Here is a 26,905-nt window from a genome sequence, read left to right on the forward strand (position 1 = left end):
CGCCATTTCATTCCCATTCAAACACAAGCAAAACACAGGAGAAGATGTGCTTACATTGTTTTTAGCTCAAAAAGACTCTTAGTGTTGTGGAATCGTGTTATTTTATTGCTATATTAAAGATTAGTATATTTATTAAAATATGGCAAAAGTTCATATTTCTAATGTTAAAGTTCTAGACAATCCAGCTCAATTTTTAAACCCTTTTCAATTCGAGATTACTTTCCAGTGTGATTCAGACTTGACAGAAGGTAAGTGCAAACTCTCAAACTGCAATGCACATTATACACTCATCATGTACTCACTGCTTTTTTTATTTCTTTCAGAATTTGTTTTACAAATTAAGCGCAAAAACAGGCCGCCAAATTAAGCGTTCTGCCGGCCGTCCAACGCGTATTATTGTCCATCAAGGAAGGTCCTACATGTCCTATGGCTGCACACGCTTGAGCACTCTTGACCTGATATACGCGTTCGGGGTCAGAATTTCGTTTCACAGACAGTGAGAATCAATCTTGATTCTTGCAGAATAAATTTGTGGGAATCATTTGATTTTCGTAAATCAACTTCTGTGTAAACTACAAACGTTTACGGGAATCAACATTGATTCACCAATGACTGTTCACGCAAATCTCTTTGCGAGAATCAATTCTCTGACTGAGTCTGATTCATGCCGAAAGGCGCTGAGCGATGCCGATGGTAGGGACAGGTATAAATATTTCAAATTAATTCTATGAACATGAATTGTTGTTTATTGGATGAGGGAACTTCTCGGAAACAATTTGACACCAAAACCAATCTTCTACTGTATTGGCTTATTGCTAAAGTCATGAAAGTGCACTGAAGTCAAGGCTTTAGCTAGAGACCTGTCCGGCCGTCATTTGGACGCCCTGTCACGAAAATGGACGGCCTAGGACGGCCTACGAATTGCAAAAAAAAAAAAAAAAAAAAAAAAAAAAAAAAACAGAAAAAAAAAAAAAAAAAACAAAAAAAAAAAAAAAAAAAAAAATTTTAAAAAAAAAAAAAAAAATATTTGCATGATGTTTTGTGTTTTTAATATGAAAATTGATAGTTTATTCATGTCATATCTATCAATGATATCAAAATGCATTCAAATTCAATGCATTTTGATATCATTAATAGAGTATGACATGAATACAAATTATCAATTTTCATATTAAAAACACAAAACATCATGCAATTTTTTTTTTTTTTTTTTTTTTTTTTATTGAAATTTCGGTATCCGGGCATGGCGGGACTCAATTCCCAGGAACCAGTCCCTACCTTAGTAAGTCAAGAAAAGTAAGTTTTGAATGGTATTGATGCAAATTGCTTTAATACAAATAGTTGGATTTTTATGTCTAAAAAGCCTCTCCTGGGCCCTTCAAATTGCTCAAATCCAGGAGCTTTCGGGGGCGCTGCCCCCTGATCCACCGCCAGGGGGCCTAAAGCTGCCCCCTGGACCCCCCGCCGGTGGCCGCTACGTTCGCTTCGCTCACTTCGCTTTACTTTTTGTACTTTGGACACCCTACTTTCAAATCCTGGCTAATGCCTTGACTGAAGTTATGATGAAATTACTGTTGGAACATTAGGCCATATATTCTCTGATAAGACTTACCATAGGAGTGCATGGGGGGACTTGATAATTTTTGTGCCCCCCTGTCAATTTTTTGTTTTCATTGTACAATGTAATTAAATCAAATTTTTGTTGAATATTATTTATGTACAAAATGTATATGGTCACATGTCATGAATTGGTCATCTTTTGTGTAACATAATGTTAAATGATAAAAATATCACCAATTTTGATTCACTTCAACACAACTTTTTATTTTTAATGAATACATTTTAGACCGTTATAAGTATATTTCTGGAAAGCTTATGTTACAAGGATGCCAAATCAACAAAGTATAACATCATAATACAGGGTGGGTAAGAAATATACAGGGTGGAAGATCAACAAAATTAGCATCTTTCTTGTCATGGTAAACCACATACATGTATTTTCTTTTTCTGAAAGCTATGTAGCTCAAAATAAATATGGATTCAGAAAGACATTACATGGGCCCTTCAAACAAATTAGGAAGAAAAACTTTGGTATCTCTTGCGTTAAACATACAGGGTGGTCAAAATTGTAAAATAATTTTAGAATTTGTATGACATTATCAATTAAAACTTTTTTCCTCCATGTCTGGCACTAAAACTAATAATGGCACAATTGAATTCCTCATCAAATTTCCTTAAAAATATGTGTACTTTTGAATAAGCAGGGTGTCTCGGGCAAGAGATAGGCCATTTAGAAATGTCGGAGCATTACGTGTACACTTTGTACAGTAACATATAGGGAAAACTGTCTTAATTAGCATTTAATTAAGCAATTAATTAGTTACATCTTTTGTTACAGTTGATCTACATGTATTATGAGGTAGATCTAGTCCAGGATTACATGTATGTGCAATTTGTGGTCCATGCTAGTTGTACTTTTTAAGATACAAAGGTTTGAAGTTTGCCATATTTTCACAATTTTGTGTACAATCCTATGGGGCTCACCCGCTATACCCTGTGTGGGTAAGTCATACTTCAGTATGACTTACCCTGAACGTCCACATATACGCGTAAGATATAGAGATATTGCACGAGAGCCTGCCAATTTAAGCTTCCTATAATATCAATTTCATTAAATATACGAAGTCACAAACTTCAATATGCACTTCAAATACTGCAGACCAGCTTTTAATCATTACCGATCCTTTAGAATAAATAACTCTTGTTGTTGTTTGATGCAAAATGTGATTTCACTTTTCCGCTTTTCCTCCATGAACTGTCAAAGTGTGCCGGAAATGGTGCAAGGCATTATGGTCGGTATCTAATAAGTTGCCAGATAAACAAAATATGCAAATAGCTTATGAATATTAATAGATCAACGCCATCGATTTATTAAATACTTGTAGACGCTTATGTGCGATTTGTGATCGCTGGCGATATGAAAAATAGATAATTAATATTTTAATATAGATTTCAGTGTTGCCAAGTCAGCAGTCGCTCAAAATTTATAGAGAAGTATGACCTGACCAGCAGGATGACACTAGCCAGGTTAAATGTCGCAGTTCAATAAGAGATGATATAGAGGCCTTGCATTCGCTTATCGATTGGCTCCAAACAAAGGATTTGAAGCGGTGTCCTTCACCGTAGTTATGGCGGAGTGCAGTCCATTCAATCAAATGTTGTCATCAACCTATTTGATCGTAGTGCAGGGTTTATATGTGTGAGACGAACTGTCACGGTAGATTGCAATCATGCTTTTGTTGAATGCATTTGAGTACTCCGCCATATTTACGGGATGATACGTCACATGGAAGGCCTCTATAGGCCTACCACCGATTTATGGAAACAATAAGGAGCGATCGTTATTTACGCCCACGGTGGGGGGGTCTCCCAGTCAGAACCCCCCAGTAAAACTACAAATTGCAAAAAATTGTCCGTAACATTTTTTTTTTTGTTTTCCCCCGCCCCTGAAATTTTTTTTTTTCTACTCAATGCCCCCCCCCCCTAAAAAATTGGTGGTGCCGCCATTGAGGGGGGGGAACCCTAAATTTTGTGTGGGCTTTGAGGGGTGAATTTTTGGTAGAAACAGGAGGGGGGATGTTGAATTTTCAATGGAGTAATGCGGAACAACAAGGGGGAATCCCAGGGGGGATGGTTGATACATTCACCCCCCCAATGTTGAGGTCTGGTAGGCCTAATGGGTGTCTGTCCAAGTTGACCTCATTTTTAGCCCAAATAGTGCAAATTATGCACCTGCACTTTGGGTTGCCACAAATTGTTTATGCTGCAGTTTGACCCCCCTGCATACACACCCAACCAGTGTATAATCCCACCCACGGGGGTTCTGACTCAAAATGGTAACGGGATGTGCGCCACATTGACCCCCATTTGAACTCCCCTCGACCCTCTCACCCGGCCTAATTGTTTGTTTTCTTGAAGTCCCCTTTTTCACAAATTTGTGGGAACATTCTGATAATCTCTCACTGAATGATATCAGTTTTTTCAGTAGGCCTAGACTATTTTGTCTCGATCCAAAATGTTCCCAGTCTTATTGAATAATCCATTTTGGGTCCAATTTTTCCCAGTTTCACTGAACACCCCCTTTCCGGGTCTTGGCTTTCATCGAAGACCCTAGTTTCGAACTGCTGTCCGCATATCCCTGTCACTTCGAAAGTCAAGTGCCCCGCACCAAAAAGTGACACGCTTTTAGATTGTGAATGTTCATTACATTTTCATATACAAAATAAGTGTATCCACATCAATGTGGCATCACCAGTGCCATTCCTCTCATGGCTTCAATAACAAATCGTATATTTCTCACGAGAGGCCAGTCTAAAGGTATCAGCCAAAATCGGGACGTTATTTGGGCGCACTAGTCCTAATGTTATTGTTTCTTTTGCCAGTCGCTTAACACGCAGCAGTCGCTTAAAGTTATTTCACGCCGTCGCAGTGTGGAAAATGTGTCAGCCAGGCCCGAAACTAGTGGAGGGGACAAACATCCCAAAATGCCGACAAAGTGAACCAAATATCCCATTTGTAAGCGTAGGCAGCTAGTGCAAAACGTCTTTTTCGTCAACAAACGTCCAAATTTGGGAGCCAAAAATATATATTGTTCAGGCTGGGGGGGCACTTGTATTTCAAGGTGGACACCATGCTCATGTAAAAAAACAAGTAAAAAGGGTTGTTTTTCAGCATTGGGCAAGTACAGCGCTGTACCTGTTTAGGGTGTCAAAAACGCCAAAAATCAGGAAAAAGGGTATACTTTTTCAAGCAAAATACTTGCTTAGGCCTTTTTATGGTACCAAAGTTTAATGGCAAAATAAAAAAAGGGTGAAATAGGCTATGTTTGGCTTCTATCAGAACAAATCTTTCTTTTCTTTTCTTTTCTTTCTTTCTTTCTTTCTTTCTTTCTTTCTTTCTTTCTTTTTTTCTTTCTTTCTTTCTTTCTTTCTTTCTTTCTTTCTTTCTTTCTTTCTTTCTTTCTTTCTTCCTTCCTTTCTTTTTTCTTTCTTTCTTCCTTCTTTCCTTCTTTCTTCCTTCTTTCCTCTTTCTTTCTTTCCTTCTTTCTTTCTTTCTTTCTTTCCTTCCTTCCTTCCTTCCTTCCTTCCTTCCTTCCTTCCTTCCTTCCTTCCTTCTTTCTTTCTTTCTTTCTTTCTTTCCTTCTTTCCTTCTTTCCTTCTTTCTTCCTTCTTTCCTCTTTCTTTTTTTCTTTCTTTCTTTCTTTCTTCCTTCTTCCTTCTTTCCTCCTTCTTTCTGTCTTTCTTTCTTTCTTTCTTTCTTTCTTTCTTTCTTTCTTTCTTCCTTCTTCCTTCTTTCTTTCTTTCTTCTTTCTTTCTTTCTTTCTTTTTTTCTTTCTCTATTTTTCCAATCAAAACAGGATAACATTTTGTTAATCACAAGAAGTCATAAATGTAGCCTATTGTCTGCAATCGAGAATGTCGACTGCAATAAAACGACTGGACAACAAAAACTATTAAGGTGTTGCCACACAACCTGTTTTGGTAACATTCTACAATCGTTGTCACCAAAATCAATACACACGCAAATATATGCAAATCAAAATCGATCCGACAACGTCAAGCCTGGTCAAAGGTCAAACCTGGTCATAGGTTAAATTTCAATTTCTTTTGTCGTAGTCGAGATAGCATGGTGAGGCAATGATTCTGCTGAAAAATTTTTATCAATTTTGTTCATCAATATAGTGGCGATGACCAGTGTTTACGTGACATTGAGGACGACAGGTACGCTTTGTTCGTGATAGGGTAGATTAGATAGCTGTACAAATTGTACAAAATATCAATTTGATAATGACCTGAAATTGTTTACAAAAATAAATTTCTCCATACGTTGTCATTGTATCCAGTGGTTCGACATTTACTCACCCGCCCCGGCCCCTCCATTGACACATGTTACATATTGCAGTATAACTCTCAAAGTAGTTGTCCAATTGACTTGGGTTTTTTTTGTATTTGATAAAGAACATAATTATCTACAAAATGACACCAAACTTTCTACAATAGGTATTATACTTTTTAGAATAAACCAAGCTTGAAGTGCGAAGAAAGCGTTTTCATGTTACGGCCCCTCCATTTTTGGGTGACCTATTTGTGACATGCGACCATATTATCATTTTCAACACATCTGATTCTGAAATTTTGTATGAAAATTCAAATTTTAAGGTGGTGAAAATGCTAATTTTGGTCAAATTTTGCCATTTTGAGCCCATTTTAGGCAAAAACAATGATTTTTCCCAAGCGATAACAAAAAAGTGCTTTCTCCCAGCAAATAAGTAAACTATATGTGAAAAGGATGAAAGTTTTTGTCAAACCATGTTTCCCTTTTGTCAGAAGATGAATTTTGGGTCAAAATAGAATTTTTTCCCAAAAATGCCCCTTTCTGACCCCTTTTTTTGACCAAAACAGTGATTTACACCAAGGCATATCTCACAAAAAAGTGAAGTCAATGTTGCATTCTGGTTCCTAAAGCATTGAATCTGTTGTCAATGCAAACTAGAGCAACTGAAAAAGATTAATTTTGGTTTTAGTCATCATTTCCTCCAAAAATGGTGTTTTCAGTGGCACAAAATGGTACAGATTTACATAGGGCTTTTTTATCAAGTAAAATAAATAGCGCCCTCGCTCAGATGTGCCTGTTCCTACCGATGGTTAATGCATTAAAACTAAAATGAATTAAATTAGGAACCTTGCAACAGATTTAGCTGAGCCTGAATTCCTAATCCTAAGCTTCTCCACTCTGACCAGTAGCGGGGAGGGGGTTCCCTCCGACACCTACATGTTATTGAAATGGGGACGAGAAGAATTGGAGGAAAGAAGGGGTCTATTAAATTTTTTGCCTAGGCTAAAATTAGCCGTAAAAAATTCTTTGATTGGCGTAACATGAACTTTCCTGATTTATCAGGAATTACTGATTTTTGCTATATTTATAAATTCAGGATTTTTTTGGCAATGAATGAGTGGCCACGCTGCCTTTGCAACTTCCTGATTTTTTTTCAACAAGCAAGTGGCATCTCTGCATGGTTTACAGGTGGTAGGGATTTCTTTTCTAACTAAAGCTGTAAATTGTATTTGAAAAAGGCCTTGGAACTTTTTTCTCCATTGTTTTATTTAATTAAATATTTTTTTCTTTTAATTTTTTTTTTGAGGAGAGCGAGAGCAATCACTCTCTACTGCTCTCCTTAAATCTGATATAGGAGAGTGATTTTTAGCTCCCCTTAGTTAACCAACCATTCTCTCCTTACATTATATTGTATAAAATGCTCTAAACAAATTTCCTATAAACTTGGAAAGCTCCAGACACTTCCAGACGTTTTCATGTCATACTCTATTAATGATATCAAAATGCATTCAAATTCAATGCATTTTGATATCATTAATAGAGTATGACATGAAAACTATGTATCAATTTTCATATTAAAAACACAAAACAATGTGCAAAATTCAATTTTTTTTTTTAGGTCAACCATGAATGATCCTAGCATTTAGGTTTAGGTCCAGAGACACTACAAAACCGAAAAAAAAAACTTTGAAAAAAAAAAATTAAAAAAAAAAAAAAATTCCCCGGACTCACTCACACCCTTAGGCACGCTTGATTTACCGTGTTGAAAGGCGCAGGAGCACTTCGCCGTTATTGCGCGAACTTCACTGGTTGCCAGTCCAGCAGAGAATAGACTTCAAGCTCCTACTGCATGTGTACAACTGTGTGTATCAATTAGCACCTATGTATCTCCAAGACCTTCTTCGTAGTTATAAGCCTGGTCAAGCTGGCCTTCGATCATCTAAAGATACTTTGCGCCTTGAAGTTCCATCTACTAAACGCGTCATTAGCGATAGCGCTTTCTGTGTTCTTGGACCCAAGCTTTGGAATCAGCTTCCCATTAAGATCCATCAAGCTCCCAGCGTAAAAGTATTCAAAAACTCATCTTTTCCCCAAAGAGTAGCTTTCTTTGCATATATATAAATTGATATAATGTTTTTAAATATATTGTTGCTTTGGTGTAATAATGATTGTAATTTATGCTTGTTTCGGTAATATTGAATTGATGCTTTTATTTATGTGTAATTTTACTATATCATTTTTGCATTGTAGGCCTATTTTATGTTATTCAGTACATTCTTTCGTGTTTTTAAATTGTGTATTTTAGTATTATTATCTTGTAAAGCGCCTCGATCTATTGAAGAGGCGCTATATAAATGAGCAAATAATAATAATTATTTTTGTGTCAGCTTTAGCCTTTTCGTTTGATATGAAGGAGGCAAATACCGTCGTTAGGACATGGTGGATATTACAAAAGACGAGCTACAATTTACAAAATCAAGTACCGGTAATAAAAATGAAAATTTTAGATTTGAAAGTTGAAACCCTGATATTGATACTCTCTACTTTTGTTTTTTTTACACTTTAGATTTAGAATGGAAGATTATCTATGTTGGTTCAGCTGAGAGTGAAGATTTTGACCAAACGTTAGACTCTGTACTTGTAGGGCCGGTGTCAGCAGGGACACACATGTTTGTATTTCAGGTAAGATACATGTACATGTTGGTAGAAAATATTTAGCTTGAATTGTATACGGTCATGCGCTATGAATTGGGGTATAGGAAAAGGTGGCGGTGTTACATTTTTTTTTTTTTTTCCCAAACAATTTGTCACAGATCTCAAGAATGGATTGGGGTACTGAAGTGGTTTTGGTCTTATTTTCTTGCTAATTTATCTAGCTAAAATTGTGGAAAGTAAAACTTTCATACTATTTTTACTTTGTGAGATATTGCCAATCAAAGGATGTTAAGTCAGGGGTGGTGGAGCCTACGGATGAGGAGCCTACGGATGAGGCATGTGTTAAAGTATAGGAATATTGTTTTTGGTGACTCTCAAATATATTTTTTACTGTAACTTCATAACCCAGCAAGGTATTGAGATGGATTATGTACCATTGTTTTGGTATTTATGTCTAGTAGGTAATGTGACCAATTTTACTTTAAGCTAGTTTAATTTGTTGTAAATATGCTGCATTCTGTGTCATGGATCCTAGGCTTTTCCTATATGTTACTGTACTAAGCATGCATTTATGCTCCGAAATGTTCTGAATGTCATATTTCTTGAATAAGTTACCCTACTTCTGTAAAAGTTATCATTTCTTAGAAGGAAATATGATGAGGAATTCAAATATGCCATTGGTTTTTGTGTAGGGCATGAAGGAAAAAAGTTTTGATTGAAAATATAATAAAAATCATAAAAATTTTGTACGACTTTTGAACACCCTGTATCTCAGTTAGGCAACATAACTCATCATTACAAGTTTGCTTTTTTTAAAAGTTTAAAATGTTATTAGCACATCTAAAAAGGTTTTAACAGACCAGGTGTTTATGTTAGTAAATAAGAGAGGAACAAAATTGTATACTTTTTGAACCAAAATTTAACTTCTCCACCCTATATGACATTTGTGGCACCCTGTATATTGACCAAATGTTTGTATGTGTGTATTCCTGGTACTCTAAGCTTTACAGTGATATATAATTTTATAGGGTTTTGATGAACAGAATATGAATTAGATCAGTTTTTAAGTACAAAAACATGTAAATTGTTGAATTTTTTAGTATGTAACGCATTTGGCCCCCAATTCATGGCACACAACCATACTTATTTGTAGCCAGTGAACACAGTTGGTTTTCAGGCTTCAAAATAAAGGCCAAAAATAAAAAATCGTTGATTGTCTTCATCTTCGACTGTCGAAAGCCTTTGAACCAGACATTTTTCGTTCATTCTATTTTTTTTTTTTTTTTTTTTCAAAATTATTTTCATAGAAAATCATGAAATTAGTTTTTTATAAATTAATATATTCATTGGGGTTTCTCAGATTTTTTGTCATTGACATTGTAGGAATTTTTAGACCCAAGATTGTAGCTACATGTATCCGTAAGCTCGTCAACAATTTTGGTTAAAATTTGGTCTCATGAACAGTTCAAATCCTATTGCAACCAAACTTTAAGTCATAGGTACACTATGGAATCCTTCATCTTTAAGGTCATATACAGAGGTCAAAGGTCATTTGAGGTCGACTTGTAAAATTGCATTGTGTATGACTTGGGTAAAATTTGGTCTCATTTGAACAGTTTAAATCCTACATATATTTCAACTAAACAAGTCTCATCTTCGAACGACCTATCTGGGACCGCCGTCCCTATTTTTTTCTAGACAAATGAACCATAACTATATATAAATAATTTTAGATAAATTTGAAGTCCTCACGTTGAAACTGTTATGTTGAACTTTTTTGTTCTCATCCAGGCGGATCCGCCCGATCCAACAACTATACCAGCGGGAGATGCTCTTGGTGTCACAGTTGTGCTCATCACATGCTCGTTCAGGAACCAGGAATTTGTAAGAGTCGGGTATTACGTCAACAATGAATATTTAGATCCAGAAATGAAAGAAACTCCTCCAATGCAGCCACAGTGGGATCAGGTAGGTTTCATGCAGACAATAGGGAACAATCCAAAGAGATTATACTCACAAAAGTATTTGGTGTTTGGACCAAATTTTAAAAAAATAAGGCCTAAAAAATTGTTTGATTGGCCCAACCCGACCGACCCTAAAAATAAGCCCGAAAAAAAGAAGAAAAAAATTTATAAAAAAAAAAGTTCCAAAGCCTTTGTCATTCACGATTTACAGCTTAAAATGTGTGTAAAAAAAATTAAAAAAAAAAAATTGCTGACCGACTTATCCTAATTTTTTTTATGTTACAACAATCAAACAATTTTTTTATAGGCCTAATCATAAACAGGCAAGAGAATTTTCACTCTTTTGCCTGAATTCAGGCAGTTTTGTTGTCCAAATTTACATTTTGTTTTCAGCCTGTTTTGGGCAGTTTTCAAAAAAGCCATTCTCATGCCTGTTTAAATAAAGCTACCAACACTATGTTCTATGAATTGATCTATCATGAACATGCACATTTTTCTTTGTCTTATGAACACATTTTTCTTTGTCTTGTTGTATCTGCAGGTCACAAGGAACATTCTGGCATCCAATCCACGAGTCACAAGATTTAACATCGACTGGGAAGAGAACAGTGAAAATAACGAAAACAAACCGCCCCCTAGCGACATCCCGAACCAGTCACAACAACACGGCAACATGGCCGCAGGCATGATGGCCAATCCAGTGTTAGGAAAAGTTGAGGGTTTAGCAGCCCTCACATGGTTTAAATGCAGACAGTAATAGTAGCATACCTGATTACAGTGCTTCAGTGGACATGGAACACTAACACAGACTTTTTCATGTATGATGTGTGTTTTTATACGCTTATCATGGCTGTTCTGGCAAAACCTCGCAACTCCAATAGCTGCTAGGTGTTAAATATGTATAATATTATGTTAAATATGGAATAATGTGGTATTGTATTGTACATATTTAACACATAGCAGCTATTTGAGGTACGAGGTTTTGCCAGAACAGTGATGTTATGTTGAATCTCTTAACAGTTTGCTAGAAGCCAGAGAAGATAATTGTGTGTACAGTTCCCACAATGCATTTCTCCCATTTCAATTTTCTGTACTGGTTTGCTATCTAGTGCAACATGGGTTGGTCATTGATAGTGACAAAAAGTTCCTCAATGAATAGAGCACATCCAGATCTTGCACAATATGTATATTTCTTGACTATCAACCCATGTTTTTCCATGTCTTATTCCCAACATGGAAACAAAGAGAACCTATACAAAGTAATAGGAGAGTCATTTGATGTAATGAAATGTGTGCAGTGTTATGTAAGGATTCTGGGAAGGGTATGGTATCTTCTCAGGCTAGAGGCATTCCAGAAACACGTCTGCCATGGTCAGCAAGGGCTTTGTCAAAGACCCATCCACCTGTGTTAAGTCTGAACTCTGCACAGCAATTTCAAACTAGATGCCACAGTAATGTGTTTTACCAAACACGAATATCTATGCCCGTGACCACACCTAACCCCCTTCCCCTATTCACAAACGAAAACTTGGTGAGCACCATGTGAAAGCACTTGTTTTAAGCTTTCATTTGATATACATGTAATGCTCATACCCTACCAAGCCGTCACTCTCTCTTATACCCCATCAGCCCCTCACTCTCTCTAAAACACCACCAGACTGGACCATACTCTCTCTAATACCCCACCCCTTAACCAATCACACCCTTTGTCCCATCATGACAAACTTTTGAGGTGGTCCAAGGAACTAAAATCAAAATGCCTACACATTCCCTTTTAAAGGAGTTTTTGTCAAGTGATCAGTTTTCTTGACGTACGATTCAGACCGTTATCATTGCAAACACAGGTAGCTAACAAAATACTACCTATTGCGCTGCACTATGTTAGTAGGTCGTACCTATTTTGCTTTTTAAAGCCTTAAGACTTTGACCTCTGGGGATGCGGCTAATATAGAATACGTCAAGGGTCATGGGTCATCATTGTACCAAGTATGAACCATGAGGGCGCTGTAGTTATTGAGCTAGAGCTGTTTGAAATTTTACACATATTGCTCACTGTAGCCCATGACCTTTGACCTCTGGGGTCCATGTTACTGCAGGAAGTATCTAAGGGTCACATGCCATCATTATGCCAAGCATGAACTCTGAGGTGGCTATAGTTCTTGAGTTAAAGTAGTTTTAAAAATTTACACATATTGCCCCCTGTAGTCTGTGACCTTTGACCACTGGGGTCGTGGCTACCATAAGTTACTTCTAGGGGTCATGGGCCATCATTATACTAAGTATGAACCCTGAGGGTGCTATAGTTCTTGGATTAGAGATGCTTCAAATTTTACACATATTGCCCCCTGTAGCCCATGACCTTTGACCTCTGGGGTCGGGGCCACCCTAGGAAATATCTAGGGGTCATGGGCCATCATTATACCAAGTATGAACCCTGAGGGCGCTATAGTTCTTGGACTAGAGGTGCTTCAAAATGTACACATATTGCCCCCTGTAGCCCATGACCTTTGACCTCTGGGGTCGGGGCTACCCTAGGAAATTTCTAGGGGTCATGGGCCATCATTATACCAAGTATGAGCCCCGAGGCTACTTTAGTTCTTGAGCTAGAGGAGTGCAAAGGAAGCGTGAGAAGAAGGAGAAGGAGAAGTCGAAGACTAAACACAACAAATACAATATCTCTGCCCCGTTACACGGGCATAGATAACTTGGACAGCCTGGAAATTGTAAAGTAAAGTAGACAAGTGAGCTGCATTGGGCTATTCCATTTAAAATCCACACTGCCCCTGTGGAAGATTTTGGAAATATCTTCCACAGAGGGAGTGTTGTGCAAATGTAATTGGTCAGGGTTAATTATTTTGAAACCCATACTCTTCCTGTATTATGGCTTTACCTTTATCTTCCACAACTGGTGTGAGTATTTCAGATGGAAGTTACCCAGTTGTCAATTTTATTCAAAACTCATACTCCCTCTGTGGAAGACTTCAGCTAAATCTTCCACAGGGGTAGTGTGGATGTTAAATGGAATAGCCCATTTCACACTACTTGTGAAGTGTAGGAGAGCGTATAAGATTGTGATTGCGCTCCTCAACGTCAAGTCTTGTGTTGTATTTCAATGCAGTAATGTTCCTTTTGTATTTTGATATATAGTGTAATGGCAAAAACAAACAAGATGTAAATATTTATATTATATTGTAACCTTTGTTTCTAGCTTGCGTTTGAGACACCAGTCAATCCAGTTGAAATCCAATGGAAGACATGACCTTAATCTTTCACACCTGGGGAGTGTGAATTTCAAATGGGGCTACCTGAATGTTTAAATCTACATCCCTGTGTGGAATTTAAGGTCATGTCTGCCACAGGGCATGTATGGATTTCAACTGAAATAACCCATTGCATGCAGAGTGAAGCAGCACTTTTTTACCACAAATTAGTGCGTACTGCGTACAGCGCGAGTCATGTCATGGGAAAGCTTGAAACATCGACACCTCATTTGCTAAACATTCTTTGTAGCATGACACAGTGTACAATGTACATGTATGCATCAGTGCTGTTATTCTGTACAGCAACTATGTACCATATTTGTTCCATTAACCGCCCAGTGCGCTTAACAAAGTCATTGTTGGTGGGTGCTTATTTTCTAATATTACAAAATTGTATACGGTACGTAAACCAATTGCCCAAAATTTGGATTTTATGTGTAGATGGTTTCGTGTTTGATATGCTTAATTGGATCCTTTTACACATAATAATAGAGGATCGTGTGTGAGTTTAGTAAAGTTGCTGGGTGGGCGCTAGCAGAGGCATGGGCGTTTGATTAATGGAACAAATATGGTAGGCCTACTTTTTTTTTTAAATTTTGAATTTGTATTCGAAAATTCATTGAAGTCAAGTTCTCATGTATACATGTCGTGTTTGTTGATTTTGTGAAAATTGGACTATTCCAGTTGAAATACATACACCACCTGTGGGAGATATGACCTTAATCTCTCACACAGGGAGTGTAGATTTCAAATAGGGTTACCTGAATGGATGACTACATTTGAAATCTACATCCCTGTGTGAGAGATTAAAGACATGTCTTGCACAGGACATGTATTCTAGCCCTATCTTTTGTTAAACTTGTGCAAAAATATTTAATTGAATTATTGGAATTTACATGTAGATGGTGCCATATTTCTTTTGAATTGACCAAAGTATTGGAATTATGTAATTTTTAAAAAATCATATTTACTATACGGCAATGTGGACATTTATTTTTGTGCTGTCAGAATTGTTTTTCTTCATTTTTAGCCTAATGTGAATTCAAAAATAAACTTGCTGTTTCTTTATAATGTATCAAACTTGGCAATTAGCATCACATGATTTTTTTTTAATTTCTGGATCATGAAAGTATAATTGCACAGAATTACCACTGCCGTACAGTATTTGTGAAAAGAAACATTTATATTTCAGCGCTGTAGCTCATACTAAGCCGTTTGAACTAGGAGTCGCTTTTTATTACTCCAAAGTTCCCCTTTCCTCATTGAAGATGAACTAGTACATGTTTACGTGATTCAATTAACATACAATGCACCAGTAATTTGAATATTGAAGATATGAAATATTAAAAGATTATGCCCCAAAATTTACCACTTCAAAATTGTACCATATATGTAACGCTAAGGTAAATCGTCACCTTGGGTTTGTAGGACAACCAAGACTTATTTTTTCCCAAACTGAGTCCCTGGTGAAAAACCCCTTGCTTGAGAATGTAATTTTCATACACACTAGGGCTATATGACATCAATGGGAAGAAAATTATGATAAATAAAACATTCCATCTGAAAGTAACATTTGGAGAGAATGACAAGCAAGATAATGCTGTAGATGTGGCGTGCCTACATGGGTACAGGGTGGGGATGAACAACACGAAAATACACCTCTCCATTCCATACCACCCTTTGGGGTTTTGCAAAGCCGACCATGACATAAAACTTGTAGCCACTCCTATATGGCCATTGGGCCCATTGCCCAGTTTTGTAATGTTTAGTAGTACAATTTTATTTTCTAGGGGCAGTCAATGTTGGCCTTTTGACTGCTCCAAGATCGTTGTTGTCTTGTACGAGTTGTAATTTTGTAATTTGATTATGAAAATAGTTTATTGATACAGTATATTGCACTTCCTATTTTAATTTGGGATTATAGGAGATATAACAATACCCATTTACAATACATTAAATGTATACATGTAATGTACATTTCAAAATAATGTATCATTAATTTTCAAAAACAGATATTGCTGCTTTTAAAAGAAACAGCATATGTGTACTTTGTTGGGATGTTGTACAGTGTAAGAATGCCATTAAATTATTATTATGTCTCAAAAAAGTCTAGGTTTGTTTATTTTGAGCAATATTTTAATAATATTAATATTACTTTAATGCTTTTCTATCTTTAGTGTTATCATAATATGCTAGACCAATCCAAGATTGGCTGGAAAGCTTTGTGTGTATCCAGAAAAACAAAGTTCTTGGCAACCATAGAGCACTGCGGCAATTGCATTGTGACATTGTTTCCAAGTTTGATGCCTGGTTTGATACAGTTCCCGGAGAGGGTACTCGGTACAAACGACCTTACGGGGACTTGCTGCAAAGTGCAAACATGGGTAGCTAGCATTTTCGGCCTTTTGGTACATCAATCAGAGGTGTGATTCTTCAGGATTTTTTGCGGCCAAAATATATGCAATGTTATTGATTTAGGTGGTTTTGGGGTATTTTAGCCAAAAGCAATTAGACAAAATTAATAAAAATATAAGCAAATGTGGTGGCTAATTTGCACATCTTGCGACAAAAATTGCATCGGATCTTACGACTGCCGCTTACCACAACCTCATCAAGTTACATCCCTATACGCCTCACCAGTTCTTGAAATGGCAAAAAAAACAAAAAAAAAAAACAAACAATTTTTAAGTTAAATATGCAAATTAGTTACCTAATTTGCGCCAAAAAATGCATCAAGTCTTAGGGCAGCCACTTACCACCACCCTACCAAGTTACACCCAGATTCACCTCACCAGCTCCGAGAAACTAACCTGGAAGCCAAAGGCATTTAAAACAAAGTTCACACAATACAAATGTATAAGACCCCATTATAGCATAAGGCAATTTATAAGTCATTTTAAATGATTTTAAATGTGACGTATACAATTGGTCTATAACACAGGGAGATATAAAAGGTAGGGATTTGGGTACTTTTTGTTCAATTTTCACAGAAATTGAAGGATTTTGACCTATGTTTTTGTTTGTCTGTTTACCCCTGTTAGCTTGTTGAATGATGTGCATTTATTGCTATCAGCAGTAGATAGCTTGATAAATGATGTGCACTTATTGCTATCAGCAGTAGATAGCTTGTTTAATGATGTGCATGATTGCTATGTTTGAGCAGTGATAGCTTGAATGATGTAAATACAAATTGCTATCAGCAGTATAGTTTGTTGAATGATGCGAATAAATTGCTATCAGCAGTAGAAAGCTTGTTGAATGATGTGCATTAATTGCTGTTAGCTACAGATAGCTTGTTGAATGATGTGCATACATTGCTATCAGGAGTAGATAGCTTGTTGGATGATGTGCATAATTGCTATCAGCAGTAGATAGCTTGTTGGATGATGTGCATTAATTGCTATCAGCAGTAGATAGCTTGTTGAATGATGTGCATACATTGCTATCAGGAGTAGATAGCTTATTGAATGATGTGCATAATTGCTATCAGCAGTAGATAGCTTGTTGAATGATGTGCATTTATTGCTATATGCAGTAGATAGCTTGTTGAATGATGTGCATTAATTGCTATCAGCAGAAGATAGCTTGTTGAATGATGTGCATAATTGCTATCAGCAGTAGATAGATTGTTGAATGATGTGCATATATTGCTATATGCAGTAGATAGCTTGTTGAATGATGTGCATTAATTGCTATCAGCAGAAGATAGCTTGTTGAATGATGTGCATAATTGCTATCAGCAGTAGATAGATTGTTGAATGATGTGCACATATTGCTATCAGCAGAAGATAGCTTGTTGAATGATGTGCATTAATTGCTATCAGCAGAAGATAGCTAAATTGTTGAATGATATGCATACATTGCTATCAGCAGTGGATAGCTTGTTGAATGATGTGCATACATTGCTATCAGCAGTAGATAGCTTGTTGAATGATGTGCATTAATTGCTATCAGCAGTAGATAGCTTGTTGAATGATGTGCATAATTGCTATCAGCAGTAGATAGCTTGTTGAATGATGTGCATTTATTGCTATCAGCAATAGGTAGCTTGTTGAATGATGTGCATAATTGCTATCAGCAGTAGATAGATTGTTGAATGATGTGCATATATTGCTATCAGCAGAAGATAGCTTGTTGAATGATGTGCATTAATTGCTATCAGCAGAAGATAGCTTGTTGAATGATGTGCATAATTGCTATCAGCAGTAGATAGCTTGTTGAATGATATGAATTAATTGCTATCAGCAGTAGATAGCTTGTTGAATGATGTGCATAATTGCTATCAGCAGTAGATAGCTTATTGAATGATGTGCATATATTGCTATCAGGAGTAGATAGCTTGTTGAATGATGTGCATATATTGCTGTCAGCAGTAGATAGCTTATTGAATGGTGTAAATACATTGCTATCAGCAGTATAGCTTGTTGAATGTTGTGCTTATGATTATCTGTCAGCAGTAGATAGCTTGTTGAATGATGTGCATATATTGCTATCAGCAGTAGATAGCTTGTTGGATGATGTGCATAATTGCTATCAGCAGAAGATAGCTTGTTGAATGATATGAATTAATTGCTATCAGCATTAGATAGCTTGTTGAATGATGTGCATACATTGCTATCAGGACTAGCTTATTGAATGATGTGCATATATTGCTGTCAGCAGTAGATAGCTTGTTGAATGATGTGCATATTTTGCTGTCAGCAGTAGATAGCTTATTGAATGATGTGCATAATTGCTATCAGCTTAAGATAGCTTGTTGAATGATGTGCATTTATTGCTATCAGCAGTAGATAGCTTGATAAACGATGCGCACTTATTGCTATCAGCAGTAGATAGCTTGATAAATGATGTGCACTTATTCGCGGTGACACCGGATAAGCTTCCTCACGTGGAAATAATTACTGCGACTGAGTCGGCAATACGCAATAACAACTTGGACAGCTGTGTTGCAGAAGAACTTCGCACAAAGGTAAATTCTTGTCTTGTGAATGCTAAGCTTCCCCATTCAAATATCAGCAAGGAACAGCGGGAGGCGATTGTAGCTCTAAATCAAGATTCTGACATCTTAGTACTACCGGCTGATAAAGGTAGATGCACAGTAGTTATTGACAAATCTGACTATGTAAACAAAGCTAACGATCTTTTGAGTGATACCAAAGTTTACCAACCACTCAAGAGAGATCCTACTTCTGGTTACAAGAAGAAAGTTAGTGATTCTCTCAAAGCTTTGGAAGAATCGGAGGCCATCGATCGTGCGTTGTATTACAAACTCAGCCCATCTGAGTCTGCCTCGTTTCTACGGCCTACCAAAAATTCATAAACAAAATGTGCCTTTGAGACCAATTGTCAGTTGTATTTCATCGGTGACTTATAATCTCGCAAAGCATTTGGCTGGTATTATTGGGCCCTTAGTTGGCAAATCTTGTCACCATGTTGTTAACTCTACCGATCTTGTGGACAAATTGAAGGACATTAAGGTTGAATCAGACGAAACTATCACCTCATACGACGTTTCGGCCTTGTTCACTAGTGTCCCACCGGAGGGCGCTGTAAATGCAGTCAAGGAAGCTTTACACGCTGATAATACCCTAGGTCAACGAACCAACTTGAACGTGGACCAAATTTGTTCACTTTTGGAATTGTGCCTCAATTCAACTTATTTCGTGTTTGAAGGGAAATTTTACAAACAAAATCATGGATGTGCGATGGGATCCCCCGTTTCCCCAATTGTCGCGAACCTTTACATGGAACGCTTTGAACAGACTGCACTAGACTCTTACAGTGGTATTTCACCGTCGCATTGGTTCCGATATGTCGATGACACTCTCGTTAAGATCAAAAAGAGCGAACTAGATCCGTTTTTTGACCACATTAACTCGGTTGACAGCAACATCAAGTTCACCCAAGAAGGTGCGGACAATAACCAGTTACCCTTTTTGGATTGTTTGGTCAAAATTCAGTCAGACGGCACTCTCACAACATCAGTATATAGGAAAGCCACACATACGGACCAATACTTACAGTTTGATTCCCATCATCCACTTATCCACAAACTCGGTGTGATCAAAACGCTCTTTCACCGCGCGGAGACCATCCCGTCAACGGACGAAGCTAAAGCTGGTGAACGCGAACATCTGAAGTCGGCCTTAGGTACCTGTGGGTACAAGGACTGGACGTTCCAAAAAGCGTTGAAACCGCAAAAGGACCAAACATCGTCCAAACAATCTTCCACCACCGCTTCGAGCACCCGCAAGTTCGGGATTACTATCCCTTATGTCTCAGATGTTTCTGAGAAGTTAAAGAGGATCTTCGGACAGCACCAGATCCCGGTCTCATTAAAACCCTGTAACACTCTGAGACAAAAGTTAGTCCATCCGAAGGATAAGATCCCGCAACGCAAACAAAGCAATATTGTTTATGCGATTAACTGCCAGGATTCGGACTGTGAGAACTACTACATAGGGGAGACAAAACAACCTCTCCACAAGCGCATGTATCAACATCGTCGCCCTAGTTCAACAGGACTTAACGACTCTGCGGTATACACGCACCTCAAAGCAGCCAAACACAACTTTGAGGACAAGGACGTTATTGTGCTTGATAAAGAACACAGGTGGTATGAAAGAGGGGTGAAAGAAGCGATATATGTTCGCAGGGAGGAGCCAACTTTGAATCGCGGAGGGGGACTACGCCACAACTTGTCCAAGAGTTACGAACCGACCATCAGGAAGATCCTCGACGTCTCTCGTGTGACGTCACTTCTACCATCGTGACGTCACAGGTCAAGAATACAGAGCCAATTCAAGATCACTCGGCCTGATGATGCGTCATGGATATGACGTGATACCGTAGCCATCATAAATAGTAAGTCCAGTTGAATAGAATTATAATTTAGTCAACTATGTGCACTTATTGCTATCAGCAGTAGATAGCTTGTTGAATGATGCGAATACATTGTTATCAGCAGTAGATAGCTTGTTGAATGATGTGCATAATTGCTAAGCTTGATAAACGATGCGCACTTATTGCTATCAGCAGTAGATAGCTTGATAAATGATGTGCACTTATTGCTATCAGCAGTAGATAGCTTGTTGAATGATGCGAATACATTGTTATCAGCTATCAGCAATAGATAGCTTGTTAAATGATCTGAATTTATGGCTATCAGCAGTAGATAGCTTGTTGAATGATGTGCATTAATTGCTATCAGCAGTAGATAGCTTATTGAATGATGTGCATATATTGCTATCAGCAGAAGATAGCTGGTTGAATGATGTCATAATTGCTATCAGCAGAAGATAGTTTGTTGAATGATGTGCATCAATTGCTATCAGCAGAAGATAGCTTGTTGAATTATGTGCATCAATTATTGCTATCGGCAGTAGATAGCTTGTTGAATGGTATGCATAATTGCTATCAGCAGTAGATAGTTTATTGAATGATGTGCGTAATTGCTATCAGCAGTAGATAGCTTGTTGAATGATGTGCATACATTGCTATCAGCAGTAGATAGCTTGTTGAATGATGTGCATAATATTGCTGTCAGCAGTAGATAGTTTGATGAATGATCATGATGATGTGCATTATAGGCCCTATTGCTGTCAGCAGTAGAAATCTTGTTGAATGATGTGCATAGCTTATTAAATGATGTCCTTATATTTCTGTCAGCAGTATATAGCTTGATGAATGATCATGATGATGGGCATATAGGCCCTATTTCTGTCAGCAGTTGAAAGCTTGTTGAATGATGTGCATAATTGCTATCAGCAGTAGATAACTTGTTGAATGATCTGATGATGTGCATTTATTGCTATCTGCAGTAGATAGCTTGTTGAATGATGTGCATTAATTGCTATCAGCAGAAGATAGCTTGTTGAATGATGTGCATAATTGCTATCAGCATTAGAGCTTGTTGAATGATGTGCATGCATACATTGCTATCAGCAGTAGATAGCTTGATGAATGATCATGATGATGGGCATATATAGGCCCTATTTCTGTCAGCAGTATAGAAAGCTTGTTGAATGATGTGCATAATTGCTATCATAGATATAGCTTGTTGAATGATGTGCATTATATTGCTTTCAGCAGTAGATAGCTTGTTGAATGATGTGCATTAATTGCTATCAGCAGTAGATAGACATGGTAGAAAGCTTGTTGAATGGTAAGCATTAATTGCTATCAGCAGTAGATAGCTTTTTGAATGATGTGCATACATTGCTGTCAGCAGCAGATAGCTTGTAATTGTTGAATGATATGCATTAATTGCTATGCAGCAATATATCTTGTTGAATGATGTGCATTTATTGCTATCAGCAATGGGAAAGCTTTCAGTTATTTGCTATCAGCAGTAGATCGCTTGTTGAATGATGTGCATAGCTTATTGAATGATGGGCATACATTGCTACCAGCAGGAGATAGCTCGTTGAATGATGTCTCCATTAATTGCTATTATATTGAATGATGTGCAGTTATTGCTATCAACAGTAGAAAGCTTGTTGAATGAGGATGATGTGCATAGATAGCTTGTTGAATGATGTGGGCACACCCTGTAACTCTATAAGTTAGGCGCTACAACTTACAGGTAAGAAGAGGCAAGGTGCGGCCGTTTGGGGCGCAGTATGATTCGCAAGAGCAGCCATTGTGTGTGCTACCCTCGAGTTCAGTACCACTCCCCCCTAAGCCTATGACACGATCGACTCAGGACTGGGATAAAACTATTGCATATTTTAGGCTTAACATGACAGTATGAGGTTAATTAGGTCGGGGGGTGATTTTATGAATGACCCCCCCCATATGAACGACAGTTCCAACAATTTGACGCACCAGGTCCAAAACATATAATTTGTGTTTGCGATGAAAAGATATATATTTTTTATTCTAGGATTTCACGCATAAGAAACTTTTTCCAGTTCAGTGGTTAGAAAGTCACTTGATTACAGTCAACACAGTCAGAGTTCCCCATAAATTTTCAGGGATAAAATATATAATGGGGACGCACGGCAAAGAGTAAGTGACTATATGAACTTGAATTGAAATTGAACGTTTGAACTCCTGGCGTTTGAAGTCACGCATTTTCAGAGCTTTTCAGTGAGGGGCTTCCTTCAGCTTCTTCCTTTTTTTTTACCTATGATAGAAATTCTCGCTTTCTTTCTTCTTCTTTTTTTCTTTTGACACATTAAACAGTGGCTTTGGGAGGGGGGGGGGTGAAACTTGAAAAATATTTGGTGGGCCCACGGTGGTGGTGCCCGAGGGGAAGAGTTTGCAAAAATATAAGTCAAAAACACCCATTTTCCCTCTATTTTATCACAATTTTTTAAACTCCACCTATGATTATTGGGGGGGGGGGGGGGGCTGAAAGGTATTCCAGCCCGCACTAAAATTATTGAGGGGCTCTCAAGCCCCCCGGTTCCTATGATTCACGGATCCACCTGTCACACGCCTGTCCTCCCACTGTGCGCCTGTCCTATACCCGTTTACACCTAATAGCCTAAGTATTTTCGTTCTCTTTCCCGCAGCCTGCCCGCAACGATTCCCTATGTCATTAATGCGTAGAATATGTTTTGCAGAACTTATCCTGGTACATAGGTCAACGATGACGTCATCCGCCGACATAATTATTGTAGTGGGCAGGTGTATTGGATTTTCAATGGAGAATTTTCGTTCCTAAATGTAGTGAGAAAATCAGTGTAGAACTTTCTAGAAATAAAATAAGGATATGTCTGACTTGTTCAGGTCCGCCTTAGGCTACCTGAGTGGTAGCCAAGGGACAGGGCAATGATTTCGTTGGGCAGACGGTGGAATTAGGAGACGAAAAGTTACGGGTCAAGCGAGTGATTGCTGAAGGTAAGCTTACAGAATACAGTTACACTTTGACTTTCTGCAATTCTGTACAAGTAAAGTTGGTTTTTTTAAACTTCCGTGGTCCGGGTACGCGCTGGTGAATTGCGATCGCGTAGAAGTGACAAGGTCGCCTACTACGCGCCGCGCCGAAGACCAATGGTAGGTATAATACAAAAAAATTTGAACTTTTTTTGATTCTCATCAAAGTAATCTCATATTAAAGAGCTAAATGAAAAAAAACTGATGAGGCATAAATGAATGTCATACGACATGTGGTTGCGGAGATATGCTAATTTGAATGTCTCAATTTTTCAGCCAATTTCCTGTACAAACTTTTTGTGCATGCACATATTAAAATGGTTAATATAGGCCTATACTGTGCATTGTGAGTACACAATTTTAAGAAACAAGCACTTGTCATTTACCGGTACTGAACTGTAAATGTAATCCTAGATTGATTGAATTTGTATTGATGTGAACATAAGGGCCTGGATCATTTTCCTTGGAAGGGGGGGTCCCAAATATACACAGGGGTCGGGGTCCTTTTTTTGGAAAGAAAAATAGGGGGTCATACAATTTTGATGACCAAAATGTAGGCAGTCTCAAGATGACCACAGATAGTGTGTTTATCTTATTCAAAAAGACTGAATACAATTTTAGCCTCTTCATGGGGTACATAGGCCCTAAGGTGTATCAGTGGGTGGTGGGGAGGGGGTCATAAAATTTTGTTGCCGAAATAGGGGGTGCATAATTTTATTGATGCTGACTTTTTGTAATTGGGAGCCCCTTCCATGAAAATGATATCCCCTAATATACAAATGAACATGTATGAGTAACATTTTGTTTTATTTCTGTTTTCTGATGCAGATTCCAGCTTTGACAGAGGATGGTAACCAGGGACTGTCTTTTGGAATTTGCAGGAGAGCATTAAATTAAAGAGCAGTAGAGAGTGATTGCTCTCGCTCTCCTCAAAAGGCAGTCCCTGGGAAACCACAGAGAGGGCCAACATCATGCAAAAATAAAGAAAAACTGAAATTTGTGTTCAAGTGTCTTATTTTGTTTTGTCATTGAAAAACTCACGGTTTCTATACTGCCCACCCGAGTGCACCTTTTCACTGATACAAGGGGGGGGGTAATTAATTATTATAAGCACTAGCTGATGCATTCACCCCCCCCCCCAGGAAAATGTTTTTGAGCAGGCACCCTTTGGAGCACTGGCTGGCGCATGCTCCCTATTCCGAAGACCATTGCGGAAACTCAAGGGCCAGTTCACTTGATCATCAGAATGGGGTCACTCCTGCTCAAGTATGAACCCCATTGCCCCCTTCCCCAGCTTAAGTTTTGTCTTTGAGCAGGCACCCTTTGGAGCACTGGCTGGCGCATACTCCCTATTCCGAAGATCATTGCGGAAACTCGAGGGCCAGTTCACTTATGATCATCAGAATGGGGTCACTCCTGCTCAAGTATGAACCCTCTTTCCCTACACGCCGCTCTTCCGATCTCTGTCTTTGAGCAGGCACCCTTTGGAGCACTGGCTGGCGCATACTCCCTATTCCGAAGATCATTGCGGAAACTCGAGGGCCAGTTCACTTATGATCATCAGAATGGGGTCACTCCTGCTCAAGTATGAACCCCCCGCCCCCTTCCCCCAGCTTAAGTTTTGTCTTTGAGCAGGCACCCTTTGGAGCACTGGCTGGCGCATGCTCCCTATTCCGAAGATCATTGCGGAAACTCGAGGGCCAGTTCACTTGATCATCAGAATGGGGTCACTCCTGCTCAAGTATGAACCCCCCTACCCCTTCCCCCCAGCTTTAAGTTTTGTCTTTGAGCAGGCACCCTTTGGAGCACTGGCTGGCGCATGCTCCCTATTCCGAAGATCATTGCGGAAACTCGAGGGCCAGTTCACTTGATCATCAGAATGGGGTCACTCCTGCTCAAGTTACCCCCCCATGACGTGGCGTCATAGGAGTACGCCCCCCATCAATTTGAACATTTAGAAAATCAAATAGGAAAATGGCCAAAAAAGGGCCTGTGTCCCCCCCCACCCCCCGGCCATCATACCCGATGTGCCCACCCCAGTCATTCAGCATCTATCATAGCAAAAATCTGCTAGCGCTATGCATGGTGGGATAGGAATAGGAAAGGTCCAAATTTGCTTCTTCCCCCGACTCATAGTCGGCACAGAATGAGAATCTATCCCAGCATTCACAGCATGAGCCCATTCAATTAGTATACGCAAACCATGCCGGGTTAAACATGTTCACTCACTGGCAAAAGTCGCCGAATTCGTACTACACAAAGTCCCCAGTTCACTCACTTTTTGCGCAAGGCATCCATCAAATCTCATCAAACCAAACATTTTTATGTACAAAAAAATACCTTTATTCACCGCGTGCTCCATTTAACTTACCGCTCAATTCCGTTATTTAGATATTTGGAGAGTAATTTCCGAAAAAAATTAGATCGAAATCGTCACTTTCAAACCCACTAGAAAGTCGCCAAAATTTGCCGCGACCACGTGCGAATCATCTGACCTCTTCCGGGTTATGATCAAGTTTAACCTTTTGACTTGGCCTTGTAAGCTTTGGAACTGTTTCTAACTCGATCTAATTCCCAAAAAAAATATTTTCAAAAACATCGCCGTAAAATTTACTACCGGTAATGAATTTCCAAAATGGCGCCAGGTGCGCGATTTCCTAGACTAATTCCAATCAGCCGTCTACACTTCGCATGTACTGTGTATGCTTCGTAGTGACGACTGATTATCTTACAGCCAATATCATGACGGACTTCTGAAAACTATTCAATGCGACTTCAGTTGTGCGCCGTAGCGCGATTGACTAGCGGCGCCCGCGTACCGCGTCGCTGTACCGCGCCGCTGTGAGAAGATCGCGCTCTGAACTTCTAAAAACAACAAACTCGGTCAAAAGGTCAATTTGGACACAACTGCGCATGCTCTATGCCACAGGAATCCTGTTGCAAAATCCGTCACTTTTTTTCCACGTAGTTTTCTCAGTCGTCAATCCAGACGGTTGACGACTGAGGGCAGCAGTCTAGCGATTTCCCCTATGCTGAGAGAGGCTGAATATTGCGCATGCTCAGGTAAGGAATGCTCACATACCTACCAATGGGGTCAGCCGGCTTGTTGTCAAGTGCGTTGTCGTTGATCAGCCAATCACTTGAATCAGCGTGATTGTTTATTGCTTTTGCATTTACGCTCGTGTACGCGATACGCACAGGCACGACCACGGAAGTTTTAAGAAAACAACTTTATGTGTACTTTATAGT

The 26,905-nt window shown here is 38.5% G+C and overlaps 3 protein-coding genes across 3 annotated transcripts in view; all 3 read left to right on the plus strand.

Moving 5' to 3' along the window:
• LOC140145877 (histone chaperone asf1b-B-like) lies at positions 1–16,291 on the plus strand. The gene is made up of 4 exons (XM_072167574.1): positions 1–248; positions 8,462–8,577; positions 10,342–10,518; positions 11,056–16,291. The coding sequence occupies exons 1-4, from the start codon at positions 140–142 to the stop codon at positions 11,269–11,271; spliced, it is 618 nt and encodes a 205-aa protein (XP_072023675.1). The 5' UTR covers positions 1–139; the 3' UTR covers positions 11,272–16,291.
• LOC140138175 (uncharacterized) lies at positions 15,964–20,547 on the plus strand. Its single transcript, XM_072160104.1, is given in 3 exon segments — positions 15,964–16,114; positions 18,559–19,057; positions 19,059–20,547. Coding segments are annotated over 3 exon segments (2,139 nt in total).
• A 2,845-nt stretch (positions 20,548–23,392) lies between these two features.
• LOC140145878 (cyclin-G-associated kinase-like) overlaps positions 23,393–26,905 on the plus strand; it is a 53,375-nt gene continuing 49,862 nt past the window's right edge. The window contains 2 exon segments of the mRNA XM_072167575.1: positions 23,393–23,542; positions 23,544–23,620. Of these exon segments, the coding sequence (XP_072023676.1) occupies positions 23,493–23,542; positions 23,544–23,620 (127 nt within the window). The 5' untranslated portion in view covers positions 23,393–23,492.

This window comes from Amphiura filiformis, chromosome 2 (assembly GCF_039555335.1).
Source record: "Amphiura filiformis chromosome 2, Afil_fr2py, whole genome shotgun sequence".
Lineage (NCBI taxonomy): Eukaryota > Metazoa > Echinodermata > Ophiuroidea > Amphilepidida > Amphiuridae > Amphiura > Amphiura filiformis.

Excerpts from the sequence above, each read along its gene's own strand:
- LOC140145877 (XM_072167574.1), top strand. The coding sequence starts at position 140 with ATGGCAAAAGTTCATATTTCTAATGTTAAAGTTCTAGACAATCCAGCT. Across the intron at positions 8,578-10,341 it reads CACACATGTTTGTATTTCAG|GCGGATCCGCCCGATCCAAC; the intron begins GTAAGATACATG and ends GTTCTCATCCAG. Across the intron at positions 10,519-11,055 it reads TGCAGCCACAGTGGGATCAG|GTCACAAGGAACATTCTGGC; the intron begins GTAGGTTTCATG and ends TTGTATCTGCAG.